Raw genomic sequence first — 18,237 nt, 5'->3', positions numbered from 1 at the left:
AAATGTAATATATTTTTTGCTTAAACAAAACTCCATTATTTTATTAATACCATTTTGATACAGCGGGTGACCTTATCTCTCATTTGCATTGATAGGCTTGCTTAACACACTTCTTGCAGAGGGACAATTATGAATGGTTTGGGAAAGAGATTTAGACTGATATCACATCAATTAACTGATGCAAATGTGGTATTACCAAATTTACCAAACTAGCAAACGGAAATCCGAATTACGATAATATAGAAATATATGCAGTCAGCATTTAGAAAATTCCAATTAACACAATAGTGTATATAATACTTAATCCTGGAGAGGTATATAATATTATGCATGAATTTATTATTAAATAAAAAAGCAACACTTAATAAAGGTACTAAATTAAATGTTATACAGGGATGAAACTTTGCAACGCATTATGAGTTTTTTTCACTTTTTAGAAGAATTTCGCATTTTCAAATTCAATAAAAAATCAACCTTTTTAAAGAAAGTTCTACTTTTACGAATTTGTTCCCAAAAAAGATTAGTTTTTAACACTTCTTTCTACATATGTAAATGCAATTCGAAATTAAAATTCACAAGATTTAAAATCATACAATTTAAAATTTAACATCGCAATTCGTATTACCAAGATCTATAATTATACATCGCAATTAATATTCCTACGATTTAAAATTGCATATTGCAATCCGTATTCAAGCAATTTAAAATTATGCATCGTGATTTGTGCTTGCATTATTTAACATTACCTGTTTTATTCACAATTGGTATTCAAGCAATTTAAAAATTTCACATAGGAATTCGCATTCATATAATTTTAAAATCTGACATGGAGATTTGTATTCATGTAATTTAAAATTACACATTGCGATTAATATTCAGGAGATTTAAAAATCTCACAACGGGATTTGCACTAACGCAATTTAGAAAAAAAAAGGAAGAAAGAAAAGAAGAAAATTATATATAATTATATATATATATTCACTAAGTTGACATTCCAAACAAAGTTCTACCGGGATTAAAAACAAAATACTGCTGGTTTAAAACACAATCAAAATATGTAACCTTCAATCTAATGAATGGACAGTAACTTGGCAAATGTCATGTTCAGAGTATTCTTCTTCTGAAAATTAACAAAAAAATGTTTTCTATAATATTTCATTCATTAAATACATAAATAATTACAAATTCGCAAAATCACTTCCTCACTTTTTGNTAATTGATTAAGATGATTAATTATGTAATCAAAATAACTGAATCATGCATTACTCAACTTTAGTACATTACACATAAAAAAAAAATATAACAAAGAACAGCAGACAACTTTTTGTGTACCCAAAATAGATGGAGGTGAGATAGATGTTTACCTCATTCTAATGAATCATCCATTTCCATCATAAGATCTTCAGACAAAGCAGATGACTCAACACAATACGTCATGCTAAAAATAAGAAACATAAAAGAGTCAGAATTATTGCTAATACAGTAAAACCTCGTTGCAACAATATTTTTGGGAACAAATAAATTTTTTGTAGAGGGATATATTGTTATATCGAAGGCCTGCATGTTTTGGGGACACAATTATATATTTTTTTAAATTTTAAGGTTATATTAACTATAATTGTATATATTAATTTGCTGATAGGTTGATTAGAGTTAAATATCAAAAACAATTGAAATAAAATAAGATGGCAAACATAAGAGCTTTTATTGAAAACAATCCAATAATTTTGTTTCCTTATTCATTCTTCTGACTGTTACATCGACCCACAAAGCATCAATTGAGTTCAAAATCGAAAATGATTTTCGTTTGTGATTGGTATTCCACCCACCTTCTACGAAAAAAATTCCCTTTTTGGTTCTAATGTGATGCTTGTGGTCATTTGTGACTCATGATCAGCTTTTAACATTGAGGAAATTAAATCAGATAGGAATGTTACATCTGTGACTTCTTAAGAGATAAGGGAGGCAATTCTAAAAATGGAAGGTCTTGGGGTGATCAGCAGTGAGTCTTTTCTTGTCAGAAAAAAATGGAAAAATGGCAGAAGATGATAAAATAAGATTTTTTACATTATTTGAAAACCAATAATAAATGGAGAAAATAAGGTTGAAATTTGGGAAGAAATTTTTTTTTACAGGGGTTTATTGCTTTAGAGAATATCATAATATTGAGAGGAGAATAACATTAAATCATGTGACAGCTCGTAGGGACCACCAAACATTATCGTAATAGAGGGAGTTATTGTTGTATCGGATATCATAGTAGCGAGAGTTCACTGTATCATTATTTGGAAGCCATATGAAAATAATATAAGTCCCACTAATATTATTTTCAAATAGCATTGAAACGGAATGAAATATTTCATTGGAACTGATCTTTCCCTGTAATATGACTTTCTGTTTATCATTACTAGTTGAATTAGTTAAACATAATCTATGAAACTATTCAGTTGTTGATATTTCATTCGAGGAGGACACCATTCTCAATTTCATTCCTTAATTGTCACCTTTCTATCTCGATCTATTCTACTAGTAAGTCTTTCATTTCTTTTAATGATTATCAACATTTACAACAAGAAATATAAGAAAGTATTAAATACTTAACTGTAATTAAAAATTTATAGTGTGGTATAAGTACCAAATTAAAAATTTTACAAAAAATTAGAAAATAACATTGAATATTATATATGTATTCGTGAAAATGTAAAATAGACATTATTTAATGGGACAAAAAAAAAAGTTTCGCACACTTTAGATAATTTTTTAATAATTTGGTAAATAAAGGGTCAAAAAAAAAAAAAAACAAGCATTCAACTAAATGGTTTGTTCATTGATCTGGTGCCAATATGCCCATTTTATTTCTTAAATAAAATAAAAAAAATTCTACACGAAAAGTTTTGTGTGTCTTAACCGCTTCCCTGATTATTCCAAGGTTGGCAAGTTTCTGCCGAGGTGGTTAAAACCACTGGTAGAAACCAGTTAAAACCGGCATGGCAAGAACCCTTTTCTGCCACATTTGTGGCAGAAGTTCAGAAAATGGTATAAAAGTGCTGAGATTGACATATAATGGATAATTCATAGAAAAAACAATTAAATGTTAAGCAAAGTACAATTTATTTACAAAATTACCACCATTCAAAATCAAATATTACATTGTTTGCCCTCTGCAGTAATACCTGTATATAACAAAAGACAAGTTTTGTTGCAGTTTCTAAAACTAAACAATTTTTCAATTTGCTATGCACGAACGAGAAATTTGAGAAGATTCTCTCAAATCCAGCAGGCATTGCCATCCACAAAAGATTCAAACTCTTACTGTTATGATAGTTGGATTGTTGCGATGCAAATTATGTCTTGAAAAGAAAAAAACTATTTGAAAATAGCTCTATACAGTTATGTTAAGAGTTAAATGATAATTACTGAATTTCAAAATTTAATATAATAAACGAAAATCTAGTATTTATATTTATTATTACATTACTTTATTCTTCATTTAATATAAATATTTGATATACTGCACCTTTATATTTAATTAAACAAAATAATATATATTTACATACAATGAATTAAAAAGGATGTTACAGTTACATGGAGTTAAATTTTTCAGTTTACATAAACAAAATGTCATTAAGCAATTACTAGAACTAATATAGAAGTTTTTTTTAGTTTCCGCCAGTTTTTGCCGGTTTTTACCGGTTATAACCAGTTTCTGCCACTGGCATGGCAAAAACCAGTTTCTGCTGGCAAAAAGTCAACCCTGGATTATTCCGAGTTAACTCCGATATGTATATACTGCAAATATTTACAATCCCCAGTAAATGATGAAATAGCAGAATTCGTCAATACGTTTTTTGTTTTATCACGTTTTTATTCAGACGGAAACAAAACAAAAAATAATAATAATCTGCTGTGATTGAAAGCTTGCCAATATTTGTTTGAGAGTTTTGCTGTTTGTGGGACTGCCGACGTGTTTTGTTCAATTGTATATACGATGGTTGATGAGTTTACATAGAACAAAAAGTAAAAGAATGGCATTCGTTAGCGAAAATGAAAGTAATGTAGATGACTTAGCAGATTAACTTTTTTCAGGTGCCCGAGATAATTCAGGTTAGTAAACTGATGATAAATTAAATATTTTTCACACATAAAAAATTTAAAATTTCAACTTAGAACTTCTATATTATGTTTTGTCTTAGTTCCTTGTATTTAATAATGAAATAATAAAATATGTCGATATTTCACATTTTTTTAAACAAAAAATTAGTAAGGGAAGCAATTAAATAAAATATAATTTTTTGTGTGTCTTAGTGAATGTAATGTAGGCATATTTTAATGAAAACAACACCCCATTTTATAAAATTTATATGTTTAACCTAAAATTGGTTTTAAAAAAAATTACAATTTCAAGAACATATTTATAAATAAAATTTGAAAGGAAATGCATATACTAACCCCATGGCATAACAAGTGAAGAAGACGATTCTCTTCAGACGCTTGTTAAAAAAAAAGTAATTGAAAGACCAGAGGCAACCATCTTCTCCGTAAGGATCACTGTCTAGATCAGGGTTATAACTGAAACATTTATTTTTATGAGTAACTCATACATACATAATATTGTTTAAAAACATTTTCAAAAACAAATGTAGTTTTAAGATTTATTTTCGATCTCTCAATAAAGATCTCACGTGATAAGAACAACAGAAAAAGTTTTTAGAAGGAAATGGAAACTTTCATTGATTAAAATACTCTTAGTCATTCCAACTCAGAAAACTTACTCAATAACTCAGAAACAACAACTTACAACTCAGAAATACTCTTAGTCATTCAACTTGATTCATTTTAAAGTTAACAAAAATAAGCATTATAGATGATGAACACACTGAACATTGTAACTATCCAGTTACTGAATTTTAACTCATGAAGAATAAACTCATAATTGCGACAAGTTGGATAATATTAAAATAAATTATAAAATCATAAACACACTTTTTATACAAAAAGCAAAAAAAAAAAAAAAGAAGGAAAAAAAGCCACATTTTAAAATTTATTGAGGAGACCATTCTTCAGGATAAACACCATGTAGGCAATAATATGTTTCTGCGTTTTAACAAGTAAAAATTCCAGAAATTCATAAAGTTAGTTCTAGCATCTAGAAGAGGGGTTTCCAACTTACATGAGGCCAGGGGCCACAATTAAAAACACAAATCAAATGGCGGGCCGCAACTTTATAAAAATTTTATGTAGGAGTCTTTTATGTTTGAAGGATCATTAAATATTACTGTCAGATTTTTACCAAGTTGTACAAACAAAACAAAAGTATTGAAGTACAAATTAAAATAAGAAGTAGATTTTTAAAAATATTTAATTGCATATTAAAATTAATGAGCATCCATGTATTAAACAATTAATGTGCAACAGATATCTAATTGTTAAGATATAAAACTTTGAAAAGGTTGGTATTAAAACTTACATAGTAGCAAACAAAATCTTCAATGACAAAATTGAGGTTTGTCTGCTGCAATCACCAGAGAATAGATATTTACATTTTAAATTTAAAATTTACAAATGTGTGTATAAATATTTTCTCCCAAAATGAGTGGTTTCGAAAAGTTAAATCGGAGAATTTTTTCGAGAAAATTTCTGATACATACATGGTAAATTATATTCACAAAATACATAAAAATGAAATAAAAAAGAGCAACATACACGATTATTTTTGTATTTGAATAAATATTTTCTTGGATGGAAAACCTGAGAAATTTTTCTTTGCACCGCTAGTATGATAAATTTCACAGAAACGAAGAAATTAGATTTTTATTAGCGAGAAAAGTATTTTAAACCCATATAGATTTTTTATGAAAATTGTCCGCAAAAAATAACAATTAATATATTTTAGTTCGCGGGCCACAAAAAAAAGCTTCACAGGCCGGATCCGGCCCCCGGGCCGCCAGTTGGAAACCACTGATCTAGAAATATGAATTAGTTTGTTGTAAAAATATCACAATGTGTTGGAATGTTGTTTTGTTATTGTTCGTTTAAACTATATTAATTTTATGCTATTCATTTTACTGAAGGAAAAAAGATTTTAATAACTTTAGAAAGCTGTCAAATTTTTATTCTTCCTGAGTTAAAAGAAGATTGCAGTCATATCTTACAATTGTAATTGATTAAGATGATTGATTAAATGCTACTATTACTGTTAAAAATACAATTACATGATACACTTTCACGCATGAAACATCTATGTATTTTAAACTATATATAAATATATTAAATGAAATAGCTGGCTTTGTCTTAATTAAAACTAATATGGACTTCAAATATACAGAGTTTTAAAGATCACATGAGTTAATATACAATCATAATTAGACAATTTATAACTTATTAATATTGATTGGTAATGAACTTTATTTATTGGTAATGAACTTTAGATTTTTATTACAAATTGTTTTTCCTTTAATAAATATTTAAAAATTACTAGCAAAAAATAGTTTCTTTTTAATATACACAATAAGCACATAAGGGCTGAGTTGCCAACATAGATAGGAAAAAATCCTGTAGATTTTATGAAATATAAATTTCATGATGATTGCTGCATAATGTAGTAAATATTTTACACATAGGGAATTTTAGAGATTTTTTTAGACATCAAAATAGAAAAACAGCAATATTTTCCAGTTACAATAGACATTAAAATGCTTGAAATGTTACATATTATGTTTACTTATAATTTCGAATATTAATAGGCATTTAATTCTTCAAAGGAAGTTAGAAGATTTTTTTTAAAAAATTTATTTAAAAATAGAGTTTTGAATTAAAATAAACTGGACACTTTAGAACAAAAAAAGTTTCAAACTGATTTTTATAAATGAGGTTCGTGTATGTATTATGTATTGGTAATACTTATTTAAATATTTTAGCAAGCAAGCAATAATCTGTACAAAAAATCTATTCCAATGGAGATTTTTTTTGGAAACTTACTCAATTTTAGAGAATTTTCTAAAATGTACAAAAACCAGGAGAATTTTAATTCAACCAGTTGACCAGGAGAAACTGGCAAAATCCAGTAGAGGTTTATTTAGAGCTATAAGTGTTTAAACTATTTAAAAAATTAATGGGCTTTGTAAAAAGCCCCATTACCGAAATATAAAATCTCAATATCCGAAATATCTTACGGAAATATAAAATATTAATTGATAGTTAGGCTTACTAGTATCCTGAACAAAAAATTGGAAATTTGTTTCTAAAATGATACTCAAAAAACATCTCCAAAAAAAGACAGAAATTTTTTGTTTTGGGAACAGCAGAAGGATGCTAATAAGCCTTATTGAGAGAGAATACCTGTATATGTCACATTCAGACAAAGTAATTTCATGATCAATGGCAGACCACAGTTGAGACTTGAGTGGTTCATATTCATTACTTGCACTTAGATTGCCATCAATGGTACTCACTACCCACTGCAAAATAGGAATGAATAAAAACATATGCTCTACACCCATGTTTGTTTGTTTTTTTTTCCACTAAAAATTTAACTTCTCCAATTCATTAATTAGTATAAAAAATCCACATCAGAAATTTATACTTTAAGAAATCAGATTTAACACTAAACGTACCAAAACTTAATATACACCTATTTCTATTACAGCCGATCAAATGAATGGACTGAATGTCTTTTGATTGAATGTATAAAATATGGATGTTAGGAAGGAAATAAGCTAAAAAAAAACTTTATTATAATTAAACAAAATTGCATATTTCCAATTTTTATAAATTACAAACACAAAGAATTTCTATAATTCTTACAATTAATATTATTTCTTCTAAGAACATGTGCTGTCTAGATTGTTTAGACATTTTTCTGGGTAAAAACTAACAGTTAGTTAGAAATAAAGCAAAGCTATCAAAATAAAATATAAGCAACTTACCAAAACATTAAATTTTTTGTCACCCTTTTTATGACACAAAAATGCCAATCTAAAAATTTAAGATACTTTCTTGAAATTTGAATTCACAGTTATTCCGATTGAACTAACTACGCGATAGTCTTTGCAGAAATATGTGACTAATTGAATGCAATAAGTTGAACACGCATTACATCGTAATGTCTGATTCAATAACCTTATAAAGCAATAAATTGTACACCCGGTCAAATGACCGGTTGTGGTAGAAATAGGTATGCAACAAGTATTATTCGAAACAAACAAAATGCAAATATATATATAGATAGATACAATATTAATTGTATATAATTCTTAGAAAAAGTCATAAAGTCAAATGTGCAAAAACAATAAGATGAAATGCACATTTTCGATGCAGAAGTTCTTAAATTGTCATTTCACTGGTTATGGTATGCGTAGTGTTAAACAATGTTTAATTTTATTCTAGATAGTTCAAAATATTAATTATAGATCGGCATTAAATTTTTTTTATTAGATTTAGCTTATATCTTTAGAAAAAAACTGAACTTTGAATGTTAAACTCTTGCTTCTGGAATATATTTCAGATAAACGTGCGAAAATTGAGGAAAAAAAATTCTTTTTAATTTTATTTGTCATTCTCATCAAAATGTTAAAAATAGATTATTTAAAAAAAAACGCTAACAAAATAACTACTATATTCAATATTTTAACATAAATGGGAAATATTAATGGATCACAGCAATTTTTGCTCAAATTATAACAAAATAAATCAAATGACATATTTTTTGTAACAAATATAATAAACTAATACAAGAATGTTATTATTTATATCAACTGTTATGAATTCCCCATGTCCTCAGATTCCTTTGACTTTTTGACAAATTCTAAAAGTCCGATAAATGATGCAAAACTGACAAACTTTAGCACTAAAATTAAAAGACAATGGTAAATTGCATTAGACTGAGTTCAGGTTTCAAGGAAATAAAGCACAGATCTTGAAAAAACTAAGGTGAGGAATTCCAAAATTGGCGTATTTGTGCTGTCTAAATCGAGTTTGGGTGTCACAAGTAAGGGGTCAAAGTGAAATTATAGGCAGTTTAATTTCCAATATCAGAAAAACTTCTTAAGTTAGAAGAAAAGACTGAAATTGTGAGGTCATTAATTTTTATGCAAAATAACAATTTAAAAATTCAATCATAATTTCTGAATCAGTAATAGCAATATACATTAAGGAAGTTAGATAAGTAAATAATGTATTTATCACAAAAATAGAGAAAGGATTTCAAATGAAAAATCTTATAAAAGAGAAAGGTAAAAAAGAGTGCTATATAGTTAACAATTTCATGATAGTGAATCGATTCCTGTGACATCACTTAAATTTAAATAATTCTTTTCATTTCAGATTAGTTTTTGTCATGTTTTCAAACATGGATATTATACTTTGGCAGTAAATAACTTATTTTGTTTTAGTGAATTTCATTATCTTCGATTTTGGCTGCAGTTCATAATTTAATTTTTTCAAAACTTCTTCATTTCTTTTTCACTATTTTCTGCTTTTTTTTTAGAAGTGTCAATGGGCTTCTTTTTAAGTGATGACATAGGAATTGATGCACTTGACAAAAAGTAGAAGATTCTTCACCCCTGACAACCAATCTAATGTTACATATTTTTTTCTTGGATCACTTTCATGTCCTCTCTTGCAAAGTTGATGGGCACTCTAAATTCATCCTTTATTCACAGAATATGTAACACTGATAATTTTTTTAAAAAGTTCTTTGGGTAAAACTTTTTTTTAAGTATTTCTCCATAACCACGTGTATCATTTGAAAAAAAAAAGCTGTTTTGAACAGTAATGCAAATATTGTCTAAAATATTTAAATATCGAGTCATAATTCAAAGCAAAATGTTTCATATACAAGTCCATTTATAATAACCATTGATCTCAAAATTGAAGAGCCTTAAGCCCATGTAGAATAACCATTGATCTCAAAATTAAAGAGCCTTAAGCCCATTTATAATAACCAAAGTGCCTTAAAACCCTTTGACAATACCTGATTCTTATGGCAGTGATTTACCTTTTGCCTTGTTAAGTATTCTTTCTAGAACGCAATTTAGACAAGAAAACTATTTAACTAAAAGTAGCTCACTCTTAAGCTGTGTTCTCGGCTGAATTCTTCACTTTTGGCATGGCTGAAATCATAATCAGGAGAGAAAGAAGCATTCAGAGTGGCAATTAAGTAACTCAGTGTCTTGCGATTGATGGTATCACAGAGAGGACCTTCCCCTTCAGAACTCTGGCTACAAAGAATTAACAAACCTTTTAATATGATAAAATATTGAGAATTTTTTTCATAAATAAACATTTATAAAATACCATAGGACTTTTCTTCAATTTAAAATTAAATTTTTTTTCTTCCCTCAACAAAAGCTGAAAATCTGGTTATTTCTCTCATCAATTTTACATAAAATTAATGACAAAAATGAACAAATAAGATACGTTAAAACGTAAGTGCCAATATATAAGATAAGTAAGTGTCAATATATTTGAGAAATGATTTATAAATATATTACAATCGATGCATTCTTAATGGGTCATCCCTGTAAAAGTTTGGCCCATTTCCGTCATAAATTTTACATAGAATTCCTATGGGTTTATTTTAATGACAAAATGGGAAACATGATAAATATTTTAAACCGGTGATAGAAATATTTACAAATAGTCCCTATGGCAGAATTTTGAAATTTGGCTACTAGTCAGTGGCTGGTTGCAGTATTTTTAACAGAGGCTACTTTTTGAAATAATTAAAAAATTTGTGATGCTAAAGCATTTGAGTGTAAGGCATTTTAAGCCTTTTTCAAATTATGGTAAACACTAGAAGCATTGCTAAAAATACGATAAATTTTAATAAACAAACATAAAATAAAATTTTTTTCAGAAAATTATAAAATATTTATAATGTTACTATATGTATTTAAAAAAAATTTATAATAAAATGCACACGATGTGCATTTTCAAGGAAAAAATGGAAAGCGGTTAACAAGGAGCAAAAGTGTTTTAATCGCAATTCGTTACATTTAGTCGACCTATGGCCGGTAGGACCGCTAATTTTGTTCTATAACAAGTTTCAATTATGAACTTTAATTCACAGTACTTTTGTTTTTAAAAAAACTAAAATATTTATCTTTGGTAATGTGAATCATTTCGAAGAACAGTTTTTAATACAATTCACAATTTTGAAAATCACAAATTTGAGTAATCACTTTTTAACTAGCTTTATTTTCCCCAATTTTCTAACCATACATTTAACTAATCACTTTTTGATACTATTTCTTTGAACAGATTTCATCACAAATGTCATTTTTTGGCAGTTAGAGATATACATTTGTTCGTGGTATTTAGGAGCCCGATATTTCAATACAATGTTATTGCAATCCGAAACATTAAAAAACTTGAGGAAAACGTGAGTTTTTAAACTGCTCACTGTTTATAATTTATTTAGTTTAGGTGAGTTTTTTTTTGTTGGAAAAAACGAAAAAGAAAACATTTTCTATTTAAAATTCATAAAATCTGTAAGAATAAAAAAAAAGAAGTATTATAACAAATAAATATTGAATCTTATTTTGTATCATAATATTTTGTTTTATTTTTTGTTTAAACCCTATAAATTTTCTTTAATTAAAATATGTATGTATTTCTTTACACTTTCATTCGGTGAGCATTACCATTTATTTTAAAAGATTTATATATTTTCTACCTAATCTTTATTTTCATATTTTTGTTCGATAAATTAATTATAAAAAGGACAACATTTTTTAGATAAAAGCATCAATTTCTTCATTTTTAGATAAATTCAAATAATTAAAAGTATTCAATTTTCTGAAAATATATGACTGATTTTCTTGATAAAAAAAAATTCAGTGCTTAGAATACTAACGTTTATATCAAAATTATCATATTTGCTGCAACATGATTAAATATGTGCATGGCCCTTCATTAGTCCATTTTCTATGCAATTCTTCTTCACTCAAAAAGGTTGTGCACGCCTATTTCAATTGATCAAATTAAAATTCTGTACCCATGTTTCTTTGGGTTGCACAACATCCCAATGTATCATGACATTGATTACAAATTGCAAAAATTAAAAATTCAGAAACTATTGAGCATTAAAATATTTTACTCCATTATGTAATGGCTTAGGTATAGAAAACAAACTGGTATTAAAATGTTAAACAATAATAATAATAAAAAAATTGAACATTTAAAAAACGTGTAGCAGAGAGCTCCCTAAGAAAGAAATTCATTTATATACCACCTCTCCAAAGAAAAAAAACTTATAAAAATTTAACTAGTAGAGAATAATACTAATAAATCTTAGGAGGAAATTTTTAGGAATCTTTCCTAAAAATTCTTAGGAAGAACACTAATGTATAGTATAAAGAAAAAGAGATACATAATACCTGTAGCTTTTACTTGGACTGTTTGCAACCATCATACTTCGAGGAGGTGACAACGCCTGCAGATCATTTGCCTTTGCCTCAGCATTCATAATTTTGAAAAGTTTTTTATGGTCACCAGCCATTTTACAAGAGTAACTTTCAATTCTAAATAAGGGAGAAAAAATGGTTAGTCTTAAATAAAATGAGTTAATAACTAAAGATCTTTAAATCAAAACAAGAAAATTTAATTCAGTTTTTTATAAGACTGAATTTATAATAATAAAGTTGAAAATAAAAAAATTATGGATTTTACTTTCAAGTTAAATACTTTAGTTCCTGTAACAAGATATTTTTTATGAGATAAGGTTACTAGCCCTAAACTTAATCCCCAACCAGGAACTGCACTGCAGAAACTAAGTTTAAGGAAAAACTCGGATGTAAAGGTCTAGTTCAACCTTGTCTAAGTTAAGCACTCTGGAGTCAGTTTAAGTAACGAATTTTAACCTTAATTCTTTTGTTCAAAATCGAAGCACTTTTCATCTTGCTTTCATGGATGTTTTGTTCATTGCTTTATCAGTTTTAAATTATAAATATGTTTCTATTAATGAGGAAACATAATATGCCTTTTTAGTAGTGAATTGTAGGTTTTTTTTTCTGGATTTTCTTTAGTGTTTACAAAATCTTATGAAAGAATGCATCTTTTGGAACACATTTTTTGATCTTCATCAAGAAATATTTAGAGAATCAGTTGATAAATTTACAAAATGATAAGGGGCTTTTCACAAATTTCATTTTATACAATTACACAAGAATTAAATAAATTACACCGCCATTGTCTGGGATCATCTCCATAAAAGTATCTCTTCTTTCGGATGTTTTATTTATTTCTTAATACCATCACGCCTTGTTGTCTGAACCATCATTAGAAGGGCATTATCATTTGTTAATAAATCTTGTTTAACAGTACAAAATGTAATTTGTGGAAAATTTCTTATTATTTTGAGCTCACTTTTAAAAAGTAAGCTCAAAATAAGCTTACTTTTAAAAAGTACACAGAAAATTGCTTGAAACTTTTTAAATTTTTAAGATATTCAAATTGAACTTTCTTTATTAGTTATCAATCATGATTCACTACAAAATCAAGAATTAATTTTTTCTGCTCTTGCTCAGTTAAAAAGAATTACTTTAATTACTCATACTTTGCACAGTTCTTAACGATTTTTTCTAACATGCAATTATTGAATATGATAAGCAAAATAATAGTTATAAGTTATAAATTTATCATTACATTTTTTGGCATAGGCAGGGTTGGGTTTTTGACGTCAAAAAGTGGTTTTTGACATGACAAGGGTATAATACTGGTTTAAACCGTCAAAAATCCGTCAAAAATGTCAAAAACTGAAGTTTGCCAAGAAAATATATAAACTTCAAAACTACCAACAGTTGCCATGCATTATATTGAAATTTAATTATACTATANAAATTTATTTTTTCTAGAACATATTTAGAAACACTATCCTTTAAAAAATATATAAATTTTATGTATTAATTAAATTTCACATATGAATATAGGTTTTTGACATTTTCGACATTTTTGACAGTGAGATTTTTGATGTGACGGTTTAAACCATGGTTTAAACTGTCAAAAACTGTCACATGTAGAAACCTGCCAACCCTGGGCATAGGGTGTTCAAAAATGTTTTTTTTTTCAGTTTGTAATTAATTGTCGATCCCTCAAACCTCAAAGAGCTTTGAAATTAATTGATATGTGGGAGAAATCGCACAATCTAATCTCTTCTAAATTTATAAACTGATTCTCTAAGTATTTTTTGAGAAATATCAAAAAATGTGTTAGTATTGAAGTGTTTCCTTTATTTTGTGCAACCCCTGTATATGTGTATGTAAATAACCATTACATAAAATCATTTTGATTCTTAGACATTCAGTCGATGCTCCTAGTTGACGCTGATTCCTAGACACTAAGTTAAAAAACCATTGATATAGATGTAATTTTTACAATAATCTGTTCAGTGAGAATTGATAGCAAAAATAAATAAAGCAACCTATAAGCAGGTGGTCTGAATAAATCTAATCTGGAAAGAAAAAAAAACTAGCAGAAATAGGCAATGAAGGCAAAAAACAGCAAATCTTTATATTTGCACCTGCTGTCGATTTTCCCTGAACAGAGTATAAAATTTGTGAATAAACAAAATTTTCACACATACATTGTTGACAACAAGTAGGCAATGTTGGTTAGAAACAGAAAAATTTTATGTTTACGATGGCAATCCGTTTTCAATGAACACAGTATCTAACTTGCTAAGAAAAAATTTGGAGCAAGAAGAGTTAACCATATAATATATACCCATACACTATGCTACTTTATCTGTAACTAAAATGATGTATTTGAGCAAAAATTTATAAATAGGCAATATTCCCATCCCCGTGGCAGAATCTTGGTGACACAGTGACATTGTCGTGGAACATTGCAGAATTCTTGGAGAAAGATTTTTAATTTGGAAAGCAAAGAAGATTTTTTTTCTCTTCCTAATCTGCAGTTTTTCGAAATATTTTTTTCCTGCAGAACTCCCCCCCCCCTTTCTGCAGAATTATATTAAAAAAATGCCTTTCTCCCATGTCGGAGGTGGAACGAATGCTCATTACTTTTTTTTCCTTTTCTACTTTCTTTTGAGAATAAAAATATTCTGCATTGACTGGCTTTAGCTAGAATTTCAGATAGATATTATAAAAAGTAATTTCCAAAGAGAAAAATTTAAAATTGTATACCTTGTAAATCTTCTGAAAGGCTATTTTTAGAGTATCAGCAAAATTACTACATTACTAAAATATTGACTAAGTTACGATAAAGCACTGCACAATCGAGATTTGGAAGAATTAGTGGAAATATTTTACAATAATCCTGACTCTATTAATTTGTTAAAGGTTATTTTTCTAACATAACAGCTGATTGATGCATATGTGATCCACAAAATTACTAAAAAAAGGCTTAAAAAATGAGTGTCAGCCTTTTAAAAATTTAACTTAGTATATTTATTGGAAAAACTTATTTATCTTTGAGGAATTTCATTTTAAGACCAACTTTATAAACAAGTATTTATCTGGAATACCAATGTTATGATTATGTCTACATAACTTACCTTCGTATAATCTATTTACAGGGTATCTGCTATATTTTAGATTTTCAAACTCAGGACTTTTCATGACTAATTCCTAATTTTTCATGACTAAATGAAGATACTATTTTCGCCGACAAAAACACAACAGTAAATTAAAAAAAGCATTATAATAACATTAATTGGAATGGTAGGTATAACCAAAACTGTTATACTTTGCACCTTCATATTTAAAGATTTTAAATTTAAAAATCAGAGTGAAGAAAGAGTTGAAGCTATAAAATAGCTGAAAAAATACAAAAGCAAATATTTGTATTTGTTTCGCAGAATTATATTCTAAAGATACTTTTCTTGTTCATTTGAGAGAATAAAAAAAAATTCGCCAAGGACTGGCATGCATCAGCTAGAATTTTAAATTAATAAAACAAAAATAATAACAAAAATTCTGAAATCACAGAAGTTTAAAAGATAATTCACTTCAGAAATGATTTTTTTGTTTTTTGAATGAACAATATAATTTTTAAAGAACATGATAAAAACATTCTATACATTTTAATAAAATATGACTATGAGAGGGGATTTTGTTACAAATTCAGATATTCGGGACACCATGAAATTTAGGTGTGGGGGGGGGGTGAATCCCATTTTAAAAATTTGATTTTTCCGAGACCTAAATCCATGACCAGGAGTTTGTCCAGGCCGAATTTACTACCGTTTAGCGGTACCTTCACAAATTCAACTTTAGGAAACACAAATTCAACTTTAGGAAAAATGGTAGTTCCACAAAATACTTTTTCTTAAAATTTTATTTTTGCATCCCTTAAGAATCGATAAATCCATATTTTTGTGTTAAATTTTAAATATAATTTCTCACAAATTATGACTAAATTTTCACAAAATAGGCATCTCTAGGAAAAACCTAGACAGACCCTTGATGACTTTCCATGATTTTTTAAAAAATATAGTTAAGATCATGACAAATTTTGTTCAATACCGAAATTCATGACTTTCCAAGGGAGCAGATTATTAACCACTTAATCGGTAACTGTGTTGCAATTTTCTACTTAAATATAAATGTCAGTTACTATGCTCACATCTTTGTTATATTTTTCAAATGAATTAATAAAAGCTTCAACTAAAATCATAACAAAATCAATCAAAGCAATAAAACTTTTCATGCGTGATAGAAAAATGATTTAATAAGGGAAAACTCCCTCTGTAAATTTTTAATTTTTTCAAAAATCTGAATAAATGATACTTAGAACATTACAACAATACTTACTCAGCATTACTTTCAAACTTGTTTAACAATACTCTTTATCAGTACTTACTTTGATTGTATTGTTTTTTATACTAAGAGCAATAAAATGATACAATTTGATAGAATGAAAGTCAGAATGATTTCAGAATTTTTAATTGTTTTTGCTATATGCATTGAAGATTTTGAAAATATTTCAATATTAAGAAAATTTAACAAATTATNGGTACCTTTTCATAGATGACGGTTGACATGGTCTAATACTCCTCTCCCCACAGTATCAAAAAAATTTCCTTCCAGATATGAAATTTCAAAATCATTAAAATAAGCGTAATTACCTTCCTCGAATGACACTCTCACCAGTTTGGAAACGAAGAGCAGAATTTATAGCTTCAAATATACTGCTTTCCAAAAACTTCATATCTTAGGTTGACGATGAAAATTTATATATAAAAAAATCGATAATGAAAATTAAAATTGCAATGAGTTTTTCAATATACTTCGCGGATGGGTGAACAACACTCTGTTTCTTCTGTGTTTTCTAGAGCAACTGCTTATAATTCTATATAACAAAGGATCTTTAAAAGGTACTTCATTCAGGTTTTTGTTCAGCATTGGGCAGCAGAGGAACGATAAACAAAGAATTCGCTCACTTAAAGAGCGAAAATTTGAGCTATTAGTAGTTCTCAAAACAAACGAAGCTGAAGTGCAAACAATGAAACAAATTAATTAAATGCCAAACAATTTTGTGGATGAACTTCACAATCTCCAGTTCTATGTCACCTTGTTTGACAAAAATATTTACATCAATTTGACATGACGAGAGTGTTGCCAAATTTCTTAGTTTTTTAAAATATTTTCTTTCTTGGAGAACCAATCAAAATGCTCAGAAAAGACGAGGATGTTGCTTGGCTGACGGGCTTTTTTGGACGGCGAAATGGGCTACAGGTGGCGTACAGCAGAACCCGTATGCTATGGCAACATTTCGACTGCTTTAACCATAAGCGTGTGGAGAGAATTTGGAAGTACGTTAGTTTCTGTCTCGATTTTCAATAAGACTAAAAAGTTTTTAGTTAAGAAAATATATGGAACTGAAAATACAGTACTTTTCTAAAAATAATGAGTTTGACTTACAAATTAGATAGTTCATTTGAGAATCAAATGTGTATATTGTTGTTGTAGTTCATTTATGTCGCACTAAAAATTCAAAATGGGCTATTGGAGAGGGTCTGGGAAACATACCTGAGGATAATCTAGAATATGGAATCACAAATTTGATCCTCTGCTGAAGGGATAGCACCCCCGCTTCGGTAGCCTAACGATCGACCTGCATGCGAAGTTGAGCATTTATACGGTAGAGCAGTTTAACGACCGATAGCGCCCAAATAGCTCCAGGCTTATAAGCTTTAGCCAAATAGAAGGACAGAACGAATGTAAATCCAGGGAAACAGCGGGAATCGAACCCGCTACCTCCACGCTTGACATATAT

At 28.0% G+C, this 18,237-nt stretch overlaps 1 protein-coding gene across 1 annotated transcript; it reads right to left on the bottom strand.

The window, feature by feature from the left end:
* Positions 1–1,364: 1,364 nt before the first annotated feature.
* On the bottom strand, positions 1,365–17,595 carry LOC107440668 (repressor of RNA polymerase III transcription Maf1). Its single transcript, XM_043054391.2, has 6 exons — positions 17,087–17,595; positions 12,378–12,521; positions 10,067–10,217; positions 7,339–7,457; positions 4,450–4,569; positions 1,365–1,438 (listed from the first exon to the last, which is right to left on the bottom strand). Exons 1-6 carry the CDS (start codon positions 17,167–17,169, stop codon positions 1,366–1,368), a joined length of 690 nt encoding a protein of 229 aa, XP_042910325.1. The 5' UTR covers positions 17,170–17,595; the 3' UTR covers position 1,365.
* Positions 17,596–18,237: the final 642 nt, after the last annotated feature.

Source organism: Parasteatoda tepidariorum, chromosome 4, assembly GCF_043381705.1.
Source record: "Parasteatoda tepidariorum isolate YZ-2023 chromosome 4, CAS_Ptep_4.0, whole genome shotgun sequence".
Classification (NCBI taxonomy): domain Eukaryota; kingdom Metazoa; phylum Arthropoda; class Arachnida; order Araneae; family Theridiidae; genus Parasteatoda; species Parasteatoda tepidariorum.
Note: the sequence above shows the minus strand (reverse complement) of the source record. Positions and strands in the feature narration are given on the sequence as shown.